Source organism: Lissotriton helveticus, chromosome 6 (genome assembly GCF_964261635.1).
Source record: "Lissotriton helveticus chromosome 6, aLisHel1.1, whole genome shotgun sequence".
Lineage (NCBI taxonomy): Eukaryota > Metazoa > Chordata > Amphibia > Caudata > Salamandridae > Lissotriton > Lissotriton helveticus.
The window spans coordinates 257,960,055-257,980,549 of NC_136067.1; the positions used below are offsets into that span (position 1 = coordinate 257,960,055).

Sequence of the window (20,495 nt, forward strand, 5' to 3'; positions counted from 1 at the left end):
TTTGGTTGGGTAACAGAACCAGTAACATCTGTCTACAGTTCTATAAGGCAACTTCTGTGTAAGAATGTACTGCCCAAAAAAGATTTCTGTTATTATTTAGAATTTTTGTCTTTTAATTTTGGGTACACTTATGTCTCTTGTTTTACAAAAAAAAATGTGTATAACTATTGTTTAAGAAGAATTTAAATTTAATTTCTTTTTTTTAATCTACTGTGGTCTTAGTTGGAAAGTCTTTCATCCTTTCATTCCTTCTATCATACAATGGTGGTATTTTTATCAGCAGTGGTACATGGAAAATACCACCACTAGTAAAATACAGCTCATTTAAATAACAAAAAATACCTTGCACAAGAAGCAATCTGACAGATGTTTGCAGAAATACTGACAATTTAGCTCTGAGCTGCACTTAAATTGTGTCAAAATAACACCCAACTGCAGGTACCTGAGATTTCGCTGTGTATCGGTATAAAACATTCTACTAATGAAGGATAGTTTTTCCCCACAAGGTTCTTGCCCTTTCCCCCTCCACTGACACTTTTAATTCTGATTAAAAATGTTATCTTATTGGTTGAAATAAAGACAATTATTATTTCCACCAGTAGTATTTTTACCACTGGTTGTAGTTACCACTGGTAATAGGTCAGTCACTATTGTTTATTCAAAATACCTGTAACGCCACATTACCACCTGGGGAGAGGTAATTTACCACCAGTTTGTCCTCTAACATGGTAAAGAATTAAAACAAGTATTATTTAATTACTAATAGGTTAACCCACCGCAAACTTTTTAATGGAGTTGATGGACCCGTTTCTTTTTAGTGCTATGTGAGTTATTAAGTGCACCATCATTCTCGAAGCAGATTTCTTCAAGCTCCAACCAGAAGCTGAAGTAACTCCCCTTTCATGGAGAAAAAATGAACAGATCACATAGAGAACTTCTGGAAGTACAGAAGTAGGGCCAAATGTGTTCACAAATAAACTATGTGAAACTTGTACACCACTGGATAGTAAGCCTTTCAGAGAAGACTTACAAAAAAGGGAAAGTGTCAAAAAGTAAGGAGTGCACCCCATGTCAGAAATGTCTCTGACATGTGGTGCAGATGTTCCTTTTTAGTCCTACATTTCGTAGATTAGTCATCTGTTATGTCATGCAGTGCAGTCCTATCTTAGTCTATGTTCGTTGAGCAAAGATGACCTATTGAACCCTCAGCTGTTCTATGGAAATTTGTTGCTTGGAATGTGTTTTGTAGAAATCACATTTTGTATCCCTATCTTGAGCACATGTGTGGAAATCCAATTGCCCAAAACACAGGTCTCTTTGTTTTTGTTCAAGGACAACACATGTTTATGTTTATATTGTTCACTGGACTAGTAGACCCAACCCCCTGCAGCACAACCCCTTTGACTGCCAATTTACAGTACATCAGTTTGTGAAAGAGTATGGTCTGCTACGAAGGCAAGGTTTATATCTGTGTGTATTAGTTGTTCAAGCATGTATATAGGATTCATTGTTACAAAGTCTTTACTGTAAGGGTAAGCACTCTAAAGAAATGCAGGGAGATGTGACCTCGGCTTGCATCATTAACAGCGGTTCCATTATAAAAGACGTGGGCACATGGTAGCAAAATGTATCAATTTGAGGCTATTTATAATAATCCCTGTTTATATGCAAATATGCTCATGTGCATGACATGCAAGATTAGTAACTGTTTACTTAAACTATATATATATTAATGAAACAGAACATTTTGCTAAACTATTGTGCAACTTGTATATCATTTCTCTGCGGCAACATTCAGAAAAAAACATTTTTGTTAAATGCCAGTTTTTTTTAACACAGATTAATAATGGAGAATCAGTGCAAAACGTTTAAGGGCAACGTTATGGGCGACATGAACCTAAATCATGGACTAGATTCTTAAACAGTGTCGCAGAAGTGCGCTCTGAGGTGTACGCCTATCAGCAAACACATTCAGTTCAAAGCTCTATGTATTGCGTTTAAGGCTACACGCAGCAAGGGTCCTTGGCAATTGTTGCAACTCTTTAAGCCTTATATCCCGGCCGTATCACTAAGATCGTCAGACATTGGCAATCTGTCCATCCTCAAGGTACATAAAGTAAAATGGGGAGGTAAAAACTTTGCTTACTCCACCGTCAGTTTATAGGAGTGGACTTAGAAACTGTATGCCTAGAAAACGTTTGTGAATTCCAATACACATTCGATCATGCGAAAAACTGTGAGCGATTGCAAATTGCATATTTCCTGTACCCTCTTTTTCCCCACAATGGAAGAAGATTTACACCTGCCCCTGTCGGTAGTACATTTCTAACCTTTTCCACTGTGGGAAGAGAATAGAATGCAGTTGTAGTAGAGGTGGTGTTTGTGTGCTTCCCACCTACTTTCCTCTCCTTTAAGTACATTTTCAAGAAAGGGCCAAAAAAGGGCCTCCTAGAATCCAAAGCCTGATATCATATGATCCCCATCATAATGAGACAGGCTGTTATCGGAGCTCTAATGTAATGATAAGGCTCCCATCATTTTTTACCTCCCCGCATGATGCTAAAAGGGACGATTGCATTTTTTTTTTTAAAGAACAAGTAAACTTCTGAAGCATCCCGTCTCTTGGACAAATTGATCTTTTTTAAAAAGCCATACCTCTGCCTAGGGATGTTTTAAATGTATAATAATTGCACACCTGCAAAGTGATTTTGTAAAATCAACCCCGCTGTTTCATTTTCCTCTTGTGAAGGATGCCATATTAGTTCAACGTATGCTAGTGGTGTTTGACATTTATTTCTGCTTCTTGTTGCTAACGCTTTCCTGGATCAAGCTGGCAGTTTTACAGTAAAGTCTGCAAAATAATTTTAAAGGGTTTGCCATTTTTATACCACCACAATGTTGCCCTTGAATGTAGAGTTTATGGGCAGCTAATGTTGTACCTCTGTGCATCCCTAATATGCAATTAATTTTAAAGTATGGGACCTCATGAACAAAATGGCAGTCTGATAGAAAGGTTCCCATAATTAGTGTACAAAACATCAATTATATGTTAGGACCGGAGGCTTCGGATTATGCTTCTTACTTAACTGTGTAAAACACAGCAGCCAATGAAAATTCAACAATATTTGAGTGTAACAAAAACTTAATTTCCCAAGATCACACTAAGGACATCACCATATCATGTACCAATCAGGTCCCATTCTGACCTATAAGATCTGTTGCCCCCATTGTCAGTCCTCTTTCTTTGTTTCTCCAACAGCTCCAGGTAACTGTTCACTTTGCTTTTTCACTTTAACCTGTTTGTGTGTAAGTTACATGTTATCAGGTTCTGCTTAAAGCGTTGTTGTGATTAACTGAGCACGCGCTTATACGCAACATGTCCCTAATATTCCTTTTACATTGGGCCGACACAGGAACGCTTTCGTAAATCAGAACGGCTCTGTGCCCCCGATACAACCCCTTGGTTGTAATCGCATGTATTACATTTTTGCTAAGGTTATGATTTACAGCCACTTCGCTGTAAGCACCCTAATTGCTTAATTTATACAGCGTCATATTTTATGGCCGGATGTCTTTGGAGTGAGGGGCTTGAGGACGCAACAGCTCTTTCTGTAGCAAATGCAGTCCTCTTTTTTTACTGCTGACGCTCAATCCTTCATGTGTGAGGCGCTCACGAATTTCGCAGCGTGACTTGGCTCTAAAGTTTTCCCGAGTATGCGGCTGAACTTGGTGTGCCTCCTCTTTGCCCTCCTGGGGCTGCAATAAACTGAGAAGAGCTCAGCTCTAGGGGATGCCGGCCGCTCCCACCATTCCCGAACACTGGCTTATTTGACAGCAGAATTCTACCAAGTTTCTGCATTTAGCCTGCTTGGCGTGACACCCCCGCCCTTCCCTCCATTTGTTTGAGTGCTTGCAAGCACATCACCTATTTCTCCCATAATGGCTGAGCAGAATACCAGCTGGAGGAACAACTAGTGGAGGCCATAGACAACTTTGTATAAGAGTTAGTTAATAACGCACTGACCGTAGCATTTAAACATTTCAGGCATCCTTTAAAGTGCTCTGCGCTTCGTGAAATGGGTCAAGAATTACAGGGTCCCTATACCCCTCCCATAGTGACAATTTAACACTCCTAATCCCTCTTAGCCTCTCATGAAAAATTTTAACAAAATGTCCAAAGATGCCCTGGCCGACCATGGATATGGGTCCTTGACCAACCTGACATATCTAACGTTTCGACACATCCAGAGATGGAACGGGATGATGCCTCATCACTATCTAAAAAAACTGTTTTCTCCAGCTATCGGGTAGCTTACGCGTGAATGCCACTTTGTTGAACCTCAGAACCAACCAGATAAACTCCTGATTTCCAACCCAGAGGAAATGCTTCACCCAAGGTCGTCTGAGTGGTGCCTCTCTTCAGAGGTGGCTGACTATGTCCAGTCACAACTACACAAAAAGTAAAAAAAGGAAGTCAGACACTAGCCGTTGGGACTGGGGAGCAAGATGCGGTCAGGAGTCTAAGGGGGGCGTTGGTCTCCGTCGAACTTCAACTTCATACCAATTGCCTGGAGTTGCTAGCGGGATCGTTTGCAATTAAGACACTGTATACAGACAAATCCCAATGTTGTGTTCTTCTGTGGATGGACAATGTCTCCGTGATCCGAAGTTACGTACTGAGTGTCCCCGTCCTTCACTGCCTTGTAAAGTTGCAGATACCCCAGCGATCAAAAAGACCCTAAGAAAGGTATAGACTGTGGCTGTCAGGACAAGTCATTAGATCTTTCCGGCCCACTCTCCAAGATATTGGAGATGGCGGTTCAATCGAAAGAGACTGATGCTCCTATTGACCCCGATGTGCTTGTGGGCTGGGCCCAGCGTACTGTGTGCTTGCAGGGAATGCAAATTGCACAATTTCTTCTGAGCGTCGCCACTCAATACTACTGGGCAAGAACCCGAAGTTCGCAGAATTAGCCCCTTCAGAAGTGGGTCCACTAGCTAATGGACAACTCTTTGGAGACTGTTTTGGGAAGGACCTGGGAAAGTTTGTGTTCACCTTCTCCACTCTTGATATGGCACAGTCTTCCCCTTCATTATCGCGCCCTTCAACGTCTGAAAATCCATTCATCTTCGGAAGGGCTTATCATATTTCTCTCAGGAAGCCAGACTGGAGACGTCTTGATGGCTGGACCATATGGAGGCTTGGCACAGTGTTCGGTTGTGATTATGGAATCGGACACTAGCCGTTGGGACTGGGGAGCAAGATGCGGTCAGGAGTCTAAGGGGGGCGTTGGTCTCCGTCGGAACTTCAACTTCATACCAATTGCCTGGAGTTGCTAGCGGGATCGTTTGCAATTAAGACACTGTATATAGACAAATCCCAATGTTGTGTTCTTCTGTGGATGGACAATGTCTCCGTGATCCGATACACCAACAAATTGGGACGGACCAGATCACATACCTTAGAGGAAATCGCCAAAGATTTCTGGCATTTTTGTCTCCAGAATGAGATCTCTGTGATTGCTGAATTCCAGGAACATCAAATCTGGTGGTGAACTAGAACTCCTGTTTCTTTAAAGAATCGAGCAACTGGAGGTTACATCCCAAAGTCTTTCATAATCTCAATCCAATCTGGGGACCTTGTGTAGTGGACCGCTTTGCCTCACGTCTGAACTCACAACTCGCAATCTTCTTCAGTTGTGACCAGATCCCCTGGCGGTGAGTTTGGATGCCTTCCTGCAGTCTTGGCAAGGGAATCTCCACTACTCCTTTCCCCCATTCATTATGATTCCGAGAGTCAGGTCTCAAGTGAGACACAAATGGTAGAACTGATTCTCATAACCCCCCTTTGGAGAGCTCAACCCTTGTTATTTGAAATGATGTGTCACACTTCGATTTGGATTCCAGCATTCTGGGACCTTCTCACCAATCCCATGGGTTTCCCACACCCTCTGATTCAGGTAGGCTAACTGACGTTGATGGCTTGGAGGGTTTCGGTGGATATTGGGAAATGCAGGGCCTTTTAGGAACGCTCTCCCTTTTATCTAGAGCAGTCATGGGATTTCAGCACTCCTAAATGATATGCTTCAGCTAGGAAGCAATGCATTTGTTGGTGCGTCAAATGTAGTGTGGCAAATTGAGTGTGGAACCGTTGGTCACAGATTTGTATTCAATTATCATTTTTTTTATCCCAATTGGCAGACGTGTTTTTTGCCTATAGATCTAATAATAATTTGTGACCCGCTATTTCATCGGGTCATCATCCTTGGGAAGGATGTCCGGTAGGTACCATTCCTTGGTCTGTAAGTTGTTGCAGGGTGTCCGACTCATTCAACCTCCTTAACTGAAATATTAGATTCTGTGGGACATGGATGTTGTCCTCCAATTCCTAAGAGCGTGGACGGCAAATAAGGACTTGTCTAGGAAACAGTTATCCACGAAACTCACTATACTTGTGTGTCTCATTTCATGTTTTGGATATTCGTGCCTTGGATCTAAAAGGTAGACTGTTTTCACCTTCTGGTGGAATATTCCACATTTCTTATTGTACCAGGACATATTCAGGATGTGCGAGTTACCCAGCATTTCCAGTTAACCATAAACTATGCGTGGTGCACTGCTTAAAGACTTTTGACAATTGCACCAAAGAGTTGTGCCAATCCCCCAGCAGTCAGATTATTATTGTCCTTCAGAAACCTTTCAGTCCTGTGACATCAGCCACCTTGGTGAGGTGGATTAAATGGTTGTTGTCGGAGGCTGGAATAGCCACTTCCCTTTTTGGTGCTCACTCTGTTAGGGGGGGCCTCTAAATCCTTTTCCCTAGGAGCCCGTTTGGAAGATTCCTGAATGGTCTACTGAGTCTACATTTAGAGTGCTCTACTACAAACCGATTTTGATGTTGCAACTTTTCTGGGTCAGCTTTGAACAAGCATAAACCAAAGCTCCTGGTCCTGACATAGAATAAAAAAATTGTAGCTATCACTTCAAAGAATTTCAATGCAATTAAGGACACGAGGCGAGGATTACCACACCGCAGGTATCTTACTTGAAGCCTTGTTGTTTGCAGTCTATTGTAATATATATTAATTCAAATTATTGTTGTTGTAAGAGAATGCTCAGCTTTCTTTAACTTTCTTTATCAAGTTTAAATGCTGCAATTCCGGATGAAGTTAGGGCTGAAGTTAAAGGCCGTCGAAGTTTCTTTTCCCCTGCAGGAGGGGCCACCTTCAAGTGATGGAAGGTTTTCATAGGATGGACGTTGCCAGGATGTTTTTCTTTTTTTAAAGTTTGTTTAAGAAAAGTTCTGGTATTTCCGTTTGATCTTTCGCAAAGAAAGAGGAAGGACAATGGGGGCAACAGATCTTAAAGGTGTCATCGGGACTTGATTGGTACATGATATGGTGATGTCATTAGTGTGCTCATAGGAATTTAAGTTTTTGTTACACTGAAAGATTGTTGTATTTTCATTGGCTTCTGTGTTTTATACAGTAAAGTAGGCGACACAGATTCCTTGCCTACGTGTCCTTAATAGAATTGAAAATTCTTTGATGCAATAGCTATAATTATCTTTTATTCTATGGGAGTTAAACATGATCTTCTAGAAGAGTAACGAAATCTGTACGATAATAAATATCCACTATAAAGCAGATGTTTTTCTGATGTCCCTCACTATGTTACTTTTCTTTTCATTTAAGAAACCACTTTCAGCAGGGGATGGAGTTAATGAAAAGAGGCTGTTTCTTCTATGTGAGGGGAAGCTGCAACTGAGTGTAGTGCAAGGTGTTTTCAACTTGTCCCTTGTTGAAATGCAACATGGTAAGTATTGATTATTTGCTGTACTTTGTATTTATTTATCTGTTGGGGAGAATTGTATACAGGGGACCTGTCCTGTAGGGCAACATTAGAAGGAGCCACACATGCATGAGGGGTACAGATGCAAGCACCATACATACACAGAGGGGAAAGTAACAGCAACGTGTGACTTTAAGTTGGATGTGTTTAGTGTCTGAGCAGCCCTTCCACAGAGTATGCAACTCATTAATGTGGGAGAGGGAAAGACTTCCACGATCAAGATAGGGTGCAAAACTATCTGTGTCACTCCTTATGAAGTGCTTTGTGAAGGAGCAGCATTTGTTTATATAGGAGCATAGGGATTTTTCACTGGTTAGTGGTCCTATGATGGTAAAACTAGCAAGCTGCATGGCGTTCAGCAACTCATTGATACCGAATTGACTCTTTAACTCCGAGATGGGATGGACATAGACTGCAGATATCCAGGGATGAATGATGTCCAGAATGTGCCTTAGACAAAGGATGTTAACTGCCAGGAGCACTTTGGTGAAGTGTTGGTGGAACAGTGTGTTGTTGGATCAGCTGGACCTGTAAGCGTTCCATGTAGAAATTGAATATTCCAAGAACAAGTAGAATTTGAATGAGGTTGGAAATGGGTAAGTCTATCTTAATGCATCGTTTTCTGTTGGCTAGGACAGAGATAATCAAATTCCGCACTGTTTAGAGATAACCATATGGGTGACGAGGGTATTGCGACATCGAAGTGAACAATCCAGAGAACCTAGCCAAGCATTTGGGTTGACCCAAGTATCAAAGCACTTCAGAGCCATCAAAATAATCATTAAGAAATCATGCAATGGATGTCCTGTAAGACAAGTTGATTCCTATAACATTTGCAGTTATTTAATCGACTACATTAGATCATTTTACTGTGCTGGATTATATTGAAGTTAACAGTTTCTAAAAATAATCTTAGCAAGGTTTAAGAATGTTGCCCCCCTCAATGCCCTGGCATAGCCATGCGTGTGCAAAGAGGTAATTCATTTTGTCTTGTGCATTGTTCTTGTGGCTTATATCGTTGTTCTGTTTGGAGCAACACTGTATTCTATTAAACCATATATAAGTGAGATTTTTGTGTACTATTCGCTGCGTTGAATTGCTTCAAGTGAATTTGAGAGCCACAGAAAATGAGGTGGGGTGAAGTGAAGTGATTTTCTGAGAATCTAACTATGTAGGTAAATGGAGTAGCCAGGATTTGCATTGAAGTTTCCCAAGGCAAACAATTCAGGGAAATGACCCCCTTTCTCCTGGTTTGCACTAAAGAGCAACACACAGCTAAATTAGTACTCTGTGTTCCATAGAGCTGATTTGAGAAAATACACCCATCTAATGCTAACCCCATTTGACAGTATAAGAATTTTTCCAGACAAAGGTTATTGTTTAGTTTCAGAAGGAGCAAAGGCGCTAAAGAGTTAACTTTGCATCAACACAGTTCCCCATATTTAAAATGAAAAGTGATAATTGTAATACTACTGGCCCAACCCAGTGTAATAAAACTATTTATTGAAAGTTCCATTACCAGATGAGGGTAGTTAAATCTATTAGCAAAACAAAGAGGTCAAAGGCAATGTTTTTGTATATACACTACACATACCAGATGTTGTTTATTTAACAGAAATCTTCCTTTTATGTCTTTGAAAATCCGCATTATTGCCAAGATGTTGGATGGATTTAAAACGGGTTGCCTTCCCATGGCAAATGGGAGGATTCAAACACACAAAAGGAGATGGGACCAATGCTTGCAATAAGTCTAACCACTGGCTATCGCTTGCAAAAGCATTCCAACCTATCTTTCTTTTCATCACCACGCCGCCTCAGATTCGACCCAGACATATGAAATCAGTGTTGGTCCTGCTGCAATATGAAAAGCCCAGCCTGAACTAACAAGCCAGGTCCTCTCTGAACTAGAACACAAGCAACCCACGACTGGGTTAGGCCTGAATTTAGAGATCTGTCCCAAGCCAGAAGCTGGGTTTAGAAAAGGTCTATAGCCAAGTGACAGAATTATCAAACATTTTGATGATTGGATATAATCAATTAATGACCATCATAAACATGTAAAGTCCAACTGTATTGAAAAACATCAAGCGATAAATACTTAAAGATTTGATTTTATTGATATTTGATATATGTATTCAGTGTTTACTTATATATTTTTTTCTTTTTCTCCTTTTTTTTGATTATCTTTTCTAGTGATTGGTATTACACATAAAAATCGTATTTACTTTTTTATAACATTAAATTTAAAAACATATTAGAAAAAGTGCATCATCAATAGACTTAAGACTGTACAAATTTGTTGAAGGCAAACCGGTAGATAACACTACGCGCGTTTCGGCTCTTGAGCCTTCTTCGGGTGACCGTCTATTGTTGAACCCAGACCTGATAAATGGCATAGATGGAAAAACCGGGGGGAAGAGAGGGGGAGCAGTCGCAGATGAAGGTTTCTTGATATCTGTTGAAATGCAGAAGACGAAAATAATGTTGTGAACGTTCGCTTCAGTCGTGATACGGTGTGGTAGATATCTAATTCTTCATAGATGTGGTCTAGTCGAAATGTTTTCTTTGAGGTTGATGCTGAGAATTGTATAACGACTGCCGATATGACTAGTATTTGCAATGATATCTTAGAAGTTGAACATTCTTTTAAGGCAAGGGAGATGAGAGAAAACACAGCGTTGATATGGCAAAGTCTTTAGTTGTCCTTAAATGAGATTGTGAATAACTTCCCAGAAGCTAGGATCAATTATGCGAAAATTGATAACCTGAATCTGCGCATGGACACGATGGCTTCTAAACTGGATAAACATGGCGCGCAGCTGGCCGAGGCTGAACAACGGATTTCCACAACTGAGGATCGTGTCGAAGCAGTCAGTTCTTCCTGTGCCAGTATGGAAAAGCTGTTCGAGGTTATGAGAGCTAAGAATGAGGATCTTGAGGCCCGGTCCAGAAGGAATAATCTTCGTATAACTGGTATTTCGGAGTCGAGCAACACCGGGCCCATGGAGCTCTACGTCGAGAAGCTTCTCACCTCTGTTTGGGGTGGAACACTTTTCGAAAGTGTTTATTGTTGAAAGAGCTCACCTTATTCGCCCGGCCCGTCCCTTGTGCACCGGCCTGTCCTATTGTAGCCCGGCTGCTGAATTATCGTGATCGGGACACTGCGCTACGTCTGGTGAGGGAGAAGGGCAGCCTCACTTATCAGGGAATGAAGGTGGAGTTGTTTCGTGACTTTACAGTGGCTGTACAGAAGGCACGTAGGGAATTCCACGCTGTGAAGAAAAAGCTGCAATCGCTTCATATCCAATATGCGATGCTTTATCCTGCCCACCTGCGCATCCAGCATGACGGGAAGGCCCATATATTCTTGACTACCAAGGAGGCCCTTCAATATACTCGACAACTGGAACGACGCTCACCGAGGCGAGAAAAAGTGGGAGACTCTGACTCTGACTCTGATGGCTGATATGACGAGCCTGGTATCCTTTTGTATTGTCTGCTGTTTTTTTTGCCACAACTGTTATTGACGTGGCTGTCTCCGCATGTTGATGTAGGTCGACTTCACTGTTAGGATGTGCAATTCCTGTATGTATTCTGAGTCCTGTTTAGGCCTGGGCGGCAAATTCCGTTCCGCTCGCGGAATTTGGGTAATTTTGCGTTCCGCGGAGAACGCAATATTGCCCAAAATTCTGCGGTCCGCGACTTTGCGAAATGTTTTGCTTGTTCGGGTTCACAAAATGCGTGTTCGCGAGATATTTCCCCGAGCACGCAAACAGCGATTGCGAACAGTAAAAAAGCATCGCGAACAAGCAATTCCGCACGTTCGTAGAATTTCTGCGTGTTCGCAGAGATTTTTTACCGTTTCGCGAAGATTTGCGTTACGCACTTACACGAATTCCGCCCACCCCTAGTCCTGTTATGAATGCCTTGTTTTCTCCATCTACATTTTTTTTGTAGATTAAATTGTAACAGCGGTTGAGACTTTTGCTGGAGGTCGTTATCATTATAGTGTATGGAGTCGTGTTGTTGCTTAAGAATTATATGTTGAATAGCAAATTATTTTGAGTCTCGGCCCGCCCTGTATGTCACGGGGTGCCAGTGGCTGCTAGCGCTTCTCTGCATGGGAAGTCCCCACAAGGTTGTTTTTTCTGTTCTGGCACATTTTTGTGTCCTGGTTGCATTGTTTTTTGATTGGAGATCCTCCTTGAATGCTTTGCCAGCTATGCAACATGTTTTGAGGTTATTTTATCTATGCTTTGTATGGGATTGTCACAGCAGGCTTATACTGCTGGAGTGGGTGGAATGGGTTGTTGGGGATCACTGTGATATTGATTGTACATGGGCGGCATGTGGTGGTTATGGTGTGGCAATGTTGGGGACACTTTATAGACATTATGACAGGTATTCACACTTCCTGGATGGGGCATGACTGACTTTAATAACAAGACGATATCTTGGCTTAGCTGGAATATAAGGGGGCTCAATAATCCAAAGAAAGTGCGCCAGGTGCTTTCCTGTCTAGATCGTCACCATATCCAAATTGCTTTCCTACAGGAGACGCATCTTACAAAACAGGCGTGTCCACAATAGCTACCAGATGGGCCGGGGTAAAGCTAGCTGCTTCCTATTCCTCTTACTCGCGGAGGGTGTTGATCCTGATTAAAAAAGGTACCCCCTTTGTGCCACTCTCCGTAGAGGAGGACGATGGTGGGAGGTATATAATAGTTCAGGGGATGCTATATGGAAGGTCTCTGGTGTTAGTTAATGTATATGGTCCTAACATTGATGACCCTGCCTCTTATGACACCCAGTGGGGGAAACTCTACCAGTTAACCCCCTCCACTGTTTTATGTGGGGGCCACTTTAATGTGACGCTGGATCCCACTATGGACAGAGTGTCTATGACGGATCTGACTCCTAAGAGGGTGGCTACTGTGCTGCTGGATGGTATGCTTACATTGGGGCTTGTGGATGCCTGGCGGTTGCGTCATCCTTGTACAAAAGAGGGTACTTGCCACTCCTATACCTGACATGCTTGGTCCCGAATAGATTTCTGGCTGCTGACTCATGATGAAAATGATTGGGTAGTACAGATTGAGCACCTGCCCAGAACATTATCGGATCATTCCCCCGTACATCTTAGTATGGCCCTGCTGGCTTATATTTCCCCTCCCTTCCAGTGGCTGCTACAGCCCTCCTCCTTGTTGGACCTGGTGTTGTGTGAGGGTGTTCTGGAAGCCATTGCTGACTACTTCACACATAATAATGGATCAGTTGACACTGTACGGACACTATGGGAGGCCTTTGAGGTGACTATACGTGGGGTTTGTATTAGTCTCCAAGCGGAGGTTCTTCGATCACTCAGGGGCACCATGTCCACGCTGGAGCGTGAAATAAAGGGGCTCAAACAGCGATACGGGGGTTCCTCTGACCCGGCTGTGCTTGCACTCATTAAAGAAAAAGTGGCAGAATATAACGAGGTGGCTGACCAAGAGATACGTCACATGTCCTGGAGAAGTAGGGGCCGATACTATGGGGAGGGTGGCAGACCCGGACGAGCAATAGCTGCCCGTATTATGGAACCATAGGGTGGATCTTACACGGTTAGTTCGATCACGGTAGATGATGTCACTCATCATGACACCTCCAATATTCTACGAGCATTCGCCAATTACTACACAGACATGTATGCTTATCACCCAGCTGCGGACGAAGCTGAGTTGCAACAATATTTGGATGCTATAGCGCTAGTGTGGCTTTCCTGGGGGCAACAGGAGCTCTTAATGCACCCCATCACCCTCGGTGAAATGCAAGACGCTATTAAATCCCTTGCTAATGGTAAATCAGCTGGTACTGACGGGCTGCTAGCGGAATTTTATAAAACCTATATTGACATTCTTGCTCCTTGTTTACGCCAGGTCTATGAGGAAGCTTATGAAACTCAATGCCTGCCTCCAACATTGCGCGAAGCGTTGGTGATCACGCTTCTCAAGCCTGGCAAACCATCAGACCGGTGTGAATCCTACCGCCCATTATCCTTAATTAATACAGATGTTAAAATCTTGGATACGGTTCTGGCTACCAGGTGGCAGCTGCTGCTTCCGGTTATGGTTTTACCGGATCAGTCAGGTTTCGTACCCACCCGCTCCCCCTCCCATAATCTCAGGACGCTGTTTGCGGTTATGCATGTCCTGAAACCCACATTGCCGGCGGTGGCAGTACTCCTTGACGCCGGCAAGGCTTTTGATTCGGTCTCTTGGTCCTATATGCTTGCCATTTTACATCGTATGCGGGTGCCCTTTGCCTTTACCAACTGGATAAAATTGCTCTATAACCGCCCTACAGCACGGGTGCGGATTAATGGTGACTTATCTAACTTGTTCCACATTCATCGAGGCACGCGACAAGGCTGCCCACTCTCCCCTTTTATTATTCACTCTTATTCTTGAACCTTTGGCTTGTATCCTGCGGCAGCGTTATTCCCAAGCGGCTTTGCGGTTCTTACAGTGCCCTTTGGCCGTCGCCATGTACGCAGATGACATGGTGATATATGTGCGTTAGCCTGACCTCCATCTGGCTCCCCTCCTCCGGGAATATGTTCGTTTTGAATGGTTCTCGGGACTAGGAATAAATTGGTCCAAATCCATGATATTGCCTCTTACCGATTGTACATCTCCCATTGACCTAGACTTTCCCTTGGTTTGGTGTACTGATCAAGTAAAGTATTTAGGTATATGGCTGCACCGTGACCCCCATGTGGTAGTCCAAGCCAACTACAGAACAGCCATTACGCGACTTGAGGAACAGGTCGCCCGCTGGATTAAACTGCCCCTTTCCTTCGCTGACCGTATAGCACTAATGAAAATGGTAATACTCCCTCGCTTTCTGTATCTATTTTTAAATATTCCGGTACATTTGACAAGTCACTTTTTTAATTCCCTCCGCTCACTTTTAATTACTCTAGCATGGGGTGTAAAAAGCCTCGCCTCAAGTGGAAAACACTTACGCTCCTTTATGAGCAGGGTGGCTTTACAGCACCTGATTTCCAATTATACTATCTGTGTGCGCAAGCACACTTTGCGCACTATTGGCAGCATGATTCTACTTGCATTCCCCTTGTGGCGGTCGAGGCTGGGGCAGTACACCCCATCCCTCTTAAGGCCATGATTGTTAACACCCATACAGTGTTCGAGAAGGGGGAGTTTGATACAGTTCAAACCATTGTTAAAGCATGGCAGGAATTGGGTAGGCGGGCGCAGAAGCTGCCCCTTTATGCACCTAGTATGCCTCTACTTCATCATACGGGTCTCTCGGTTACCACTGAGGTGGGTGCTTTGCGGACACTCAAAGGCATGACTACGGAGGATGTGTATCCTGGAGGCCAATTCATTACTTCCGAGTCCCTGGTTGCGGGAGGCCCGATCACCCCTATGCACCTATTCATTTACACTAGATTGAGGTAGGCCATTCGCGTGCTGTATTCACAATTTCCGATTGAGCCGCCCTCACTGGAGGCACTGCAACTTTTATATACTGCACCCTCTAGGGTTAGGCTGGTAAATCGACTATATCAGGTATCTCAGAAGGAGGTGGCTGCCTCTAATGTGGCGACTTTGAACAAATGAAATGCAGTCTTACCGCGCACCATAACTGAGGATGAATGGGCGGACTGTTGACGCCTGACAGGGCACTTAAACAGCTAATGGCAATCTGCCAATGGTTCATTTCAAATATGTGCATCAGTTATATTATACACCTGCCCAATTGCGCAAGTATGGCCTGTGGGACTCAGCCGCCTGTAGACGCTGTGGGGCCCCTGATGCTGATTTCTATCACCTGGCATGGGTCTGTCCCAAGGTATTTTTGTATTGGGAATCTGTTATAAAGATTATAGGTCGGATGGTTGAGCTTCCTCTGGATTGCACCCCTCAAATCTGTCTCCTTGGTCTTATATCCTGTGTCAAGTCATCCTGCAGGAGGTTTGTTGCCATTTCGTTGCTGATGGCCAAGCGGAGGGTATCTATGTGTTGGGAGAGTAGACTGGCCCCTACTACCAAATTATGGCTGCAAGATTTCATCTACTGTCGGGACCAGCTGGACTGCTATGTTGAAGAGCTGCCCGCACCTTTGAGGCCACGGGACATTTGGTCGCCCCTCACTATCTACTTGCTATCTGTGCCCACTATCTAATCTCCTGTTAATTCTGATAATGAGATGGGTATACTTATTATGTGCCTGTATTGCCCTGTACACCCTTGCCTCTGTCAGTTTGCCTTCTTTTTTTGAATGAAATACCCTTTATATGATTGTTTGTGTCGCCCTGACTTGCCCCCAATGGATGCCTCTTCTTTGTGTAATGTATAGATACTGACCCGTATGCCATGTACTGTACTTCTTTGTTATGTTTGCTTTTTTCTTGTTGAAAATGATCAATAAAAAAAAAAGAAGTATTCATGTGCATTCTCTAAACATTATTACTCAATGATGGCTGTAAAAAACCCCAAGGTAATCCATTCCAGCAAAGCAGTTCCTATTACATGTTTTACTTCATGCTATGTTCCCTAAGTGTATTTCCCTTTTCAAGATAATTTGTTGCTGTAGATTTTTTTTTTTTTAAAACACTACTCTAATGCAGTACAAATTGTACACTAAAGTCGCTTTCCGGTCTGGGTAAGTACAGATTGTGGGTGGGTATTTATGATGTGGACATTCGAGAGTCCTCAGGCTAAATGCAGTACTAGTTTCTCTCAATGTCTGCCAGAGGGTTATTAAGGTGTTCAGTCTTAATGCAAATCCCATCCTTAACTTCTCTAAAGAACACACAGGGCTCTGGTGCTATTACTGTAAGTTGTAAATGAAAGCACTAATACATGTGTGCACAATGAGGGCTACAAGCAGTAGGAGTCGCATATCATCAAAACAGGTAGGCATTATATGTTAAGAGCACTTGGTCTGAAGAAACACAAAGTTCAGGATTTAAAACTTCATGCAGTGGCTGAGTGTGCTAATAAGACTTTATTATTGTCCAAAGTAACAATTTTTTTTTATAACAACCTTGGAATAATGAGAGATTGGACATCAAAACCAGGGTTTTCAGGCAGCTCCTTGATGCCGGTTTATACCTCATCAAGGATTGTGACCTATTACGTTCAAATAACAAAAGCATCTCTGTGATAAAAGCGACAACTCACTGAGTGATCTCCATATAATACAATAGAGGCTCGCCTGAACCTGGCTCTAAAAACCAGTGCTCAAGCAGAGACATGAAAATATTTGGCATGTACATCATGTTAGAATATGATAAGGTGTCTTGACAATTCAAACAAAGTTTATTTGTTTAACATTCGGAAGCATTTCACCTTAGCACATTGAATTATACCACAGCATCAAGAGGTATTTATTAAAAGTGACAGTTTTTAAACATGAACTGAGAAACAATTCTGTCCCTGTCCTCAGGGGCGGCTGGTGACATTTGAAGGTGGTGAGGCGTGGAGGTCCGAATTGATTGCCCGGTGGTAGGAGGGTGCGGACTGCAGGGAGGGTGCGGGGAAATTGCAAGCCCCCCACAGCCGAGGTGTGTGACCGAGAAAGGCAGAATGTGACATTACAGCAAATAGCCATCCGAGGTAGCAGAGCTGGCTACACAAGGAACCCGAACCCAGGGAACACACAGAAACAAGCAGCGCTGACAAGAGTGGCAATGAATACAGTTACACCCACTCAATTCGGCGCTGTAACACCGGCGCAACTAAATCCTACAGCTGCCATCTCAACGGTGCCGGGCGTGTGCCACCCACAGACCGACCTCCCACAGCTGGGTGCTTCATCACCAGTTCATTCATTTGTGACAAAACCGGGCAGGATTCGAGGATGAATGAACAGAACTACCGCGTGTACCTGAGGCGGTGCACTGAACAGCACCGAGGCGTCCTCGCTTCATGTGCGGAGGGCGAGTTGGGTAAGGGTCGCACCGGTCTCATGTTACCCATTATGCACTTTAACCGCAGCCCCTAGGTCATCCCCTCTCCCCCGACACAAAAAGCGCACACCCTGGTGAAGTCATGAGTTAGAGAGTTGCACAAGTCCACGGGGAGCAAACGACTGAAGATTCTGAGTTAGAAGAAATTATGAGAAGTGAAACACAGCCAGGCCCGGGGGATGGGAGCCAGACACAAAGTAGATGGGCTCCACCTGAGCATGTCTGAGACACCAAAATGGAATTTATTGCACTTGCCTGTTGTCGTACAGTCGCACCCCAGCCTGTGTCGGTAGTCTGCAGTGCTGGGCTGTGACTGCGGCCAGTGCCGGTGTCCGTCCCGAGCAATGCACCTGCTGCGTGTCGACCAGTCCTGGTGGTGCCGGAGTCAGAACTGCGCGGCAGCCCGCTGGCTCTTCCGCAGCCCACTCCCTCAGCTCCCATTGTCCAATCAGGAGGCCTGGGACTAGCGCGAAGTCAAGGGTAGTGCTCCGGTTGTTGCCACTCACAGCTCTGTTTTGAGGGGGGCTGGCCCTGCCCCTTGCCATTCATTTCAGTGGCGCGCTGCTGAAATCGCCTGGGGCGCAGCATAGGCGCCCCATTTGAAACCAGCCATTTTCCGCTTTCTTTGGTCACTCCCTTCAGGATGACATCACCCTTTCCGCATGTGCTTCGAGGGAGAGCAATAGTCCTCACACCGGCCAGCACATGCATAGGAGGTCTCTGACCTTTTACCTCGTCCCCCTTCTAGAAAAAAGAAAACATTAAACAAAACAGAATTTCACACAGGACAGTGATGTGAGCACTTCCACTTAATTTGAATCTGCTGCATTGTGTGTGGTGTCTCTTGTCTCCTCCCTGATCCTCGCCCCGAGGCTAGTGGGGCAAAGCCCCTTTCGCCCCTATGCACCAGCCGCCTCTGGTCCTGTGCTCACTGCGCCCACTGGATTCAAGCTAGTCTCACTGATGGGTGATGCCCTGAAACCGGTCCCAGGATGCTTGTTTTCAGTCCAGGAAGGACTTGGCTTCGCAGTTCGGGCTTGACTGTTCCAATGAGGAACAGGGTCAAGACTGATTTGAATATGGCTGGGTCCAAACTTGCGTTGTGTGGTGAGCAAAAGAACAATGGATTAAACCCAGATCTTTGTGACTGGGGATGAATGTTTGCATTTTCAGCATTCCATCCATCATTTGTTCCTTTTGCTTTTGTAGCTCTAAGTGGGAAGGGTATGCCCAGACGTGGGTCCCAAACTCACTGCGCCCACTGAATTCAAGCTAACCTAGCTGATGAGGGGTGATGCCCCGAAACCGGTCCCATGCTGCTTGTTTTCAGTCCAGGAAGGACTTGGCTTGGCAGTTCGGGCTGGACTGTTCCACATGAGGAACAGGGTCAAGACTGATTTGCAAATGGCGGGGTGGAGCTAAAGGATTAAACGCAGACCTTTGCAACTTGGGTGAATGTTTGCATTATTTAGCCTTCCGTCCATCATTTGTTCCTTTTGCATATTTCCTTTTCACAGCGTTCAAACTAGATTGTGACAGCCCATTTTGACACTTATGACCTTTCATAGGAATGTATGCGTTATACCTTGGGTCTACTCTGTTTGCAAGTGGACCTGTAGCTTTACACAGCAAACTGTACATACACATAATAGTGTGTACATACACATAGCTGTATGTGCCAATGAGGTGTTGCAGAACTACTGACCCACAATATTGTGTTTTTTAGATACTTGCCTATTCAGCAGGTGAAGATCTAATGTTGGTTACTAGACCCCTAATTTCTTTTTATTCTATTCAACAGACAGAATTGTGACTAAAAACTGTGCAGAGCTTCAAAAATCAACAATCTGCCACTAAACCTAAGGACAGGCCTATTTGGTCATGCAATCTCCAGCCTTCAGTGCCAGTTGCAAGACACTGTGCCTATGGTATGGTGGAGGAGGGGTTTTAGGTCTTATGTACAGGCACATGTGTCTTTTTATGAAAGACTAATTGTGGACCATGCCAAAAATGTACAGTGGGCTAAGAGCCAACCCATTGCTTGCAATTGGTTGGCTTTATTGTCGCTCTCGTTTGCTTGATTACTTATTCAATGGCTTTCCATCCTCTTCTTGTGTTTGTCCCTCCCCTGAAGCACAGCTTTATTACCATCCTTTTGTTGGGTTGACTAGTATCCTTCCAATGCTCATGTTTAAGAAACTGCCTTTTCTCTTTTTCTTGAAGCACTACATGAGTTTATGTGTTTTCTTGCACCCTCTCTTGTGTGGCTCTCACCATATAACAACCCATGCATGCTCTGTGTTGCTGCATCCTCCCTCATTTTCATTCAGTACTCAGTCCTACCCGGTCCATTGCTTCCTCCACCCTTTTTTTTTACTTCCAGAATAAATAGCTGTTAATCCACCTACACACTCCCCATTCCTTCCCTCTACCTGGTCCACCCACCTGAACATTTGTTGCTCTCCCTCCCCTCGTGTTCTGCTGCTGGGGCACTTCATTTTCAAAATGCAGTTTTTCAAAACTATTTTTTAATTTATAGCTCAAAGTGGTGTCTGCCATATTGGAGACTGACATACAAAAAATAGTAAAATGGCTCCTGAGTCATTGTGTAGGTGCATATGCATTTGAATATATCATAATCATGCACGCACACACTTTAGAATGA

At 43.9% G+C, this 20,495-nt stretch overlaps 1 protein-coding gene across 1 annotated transcript in view; it reads left to right on the top strand.

Annotated features, from left to right (window-relative positions):
* LOC144762491 (WD repeat and coiled-coil-containing protein-like) overlaps positions 1-20,495 on the top strand; it is an 80,459-nt gene that overhangs the window by 54,703 nt on the left and 5,261 nt on the right. The window contains exon 3 of the mRNA XM_078647709.1: positions 7,695-7,815. Within this exon, the coding sequence (XP_078503835.1) occupies positions 7,695-7,815 (121 nt within the window). The remainder of the gene's footprint in view (positions 1-7,694; positions 7,816-20,495) is intronic.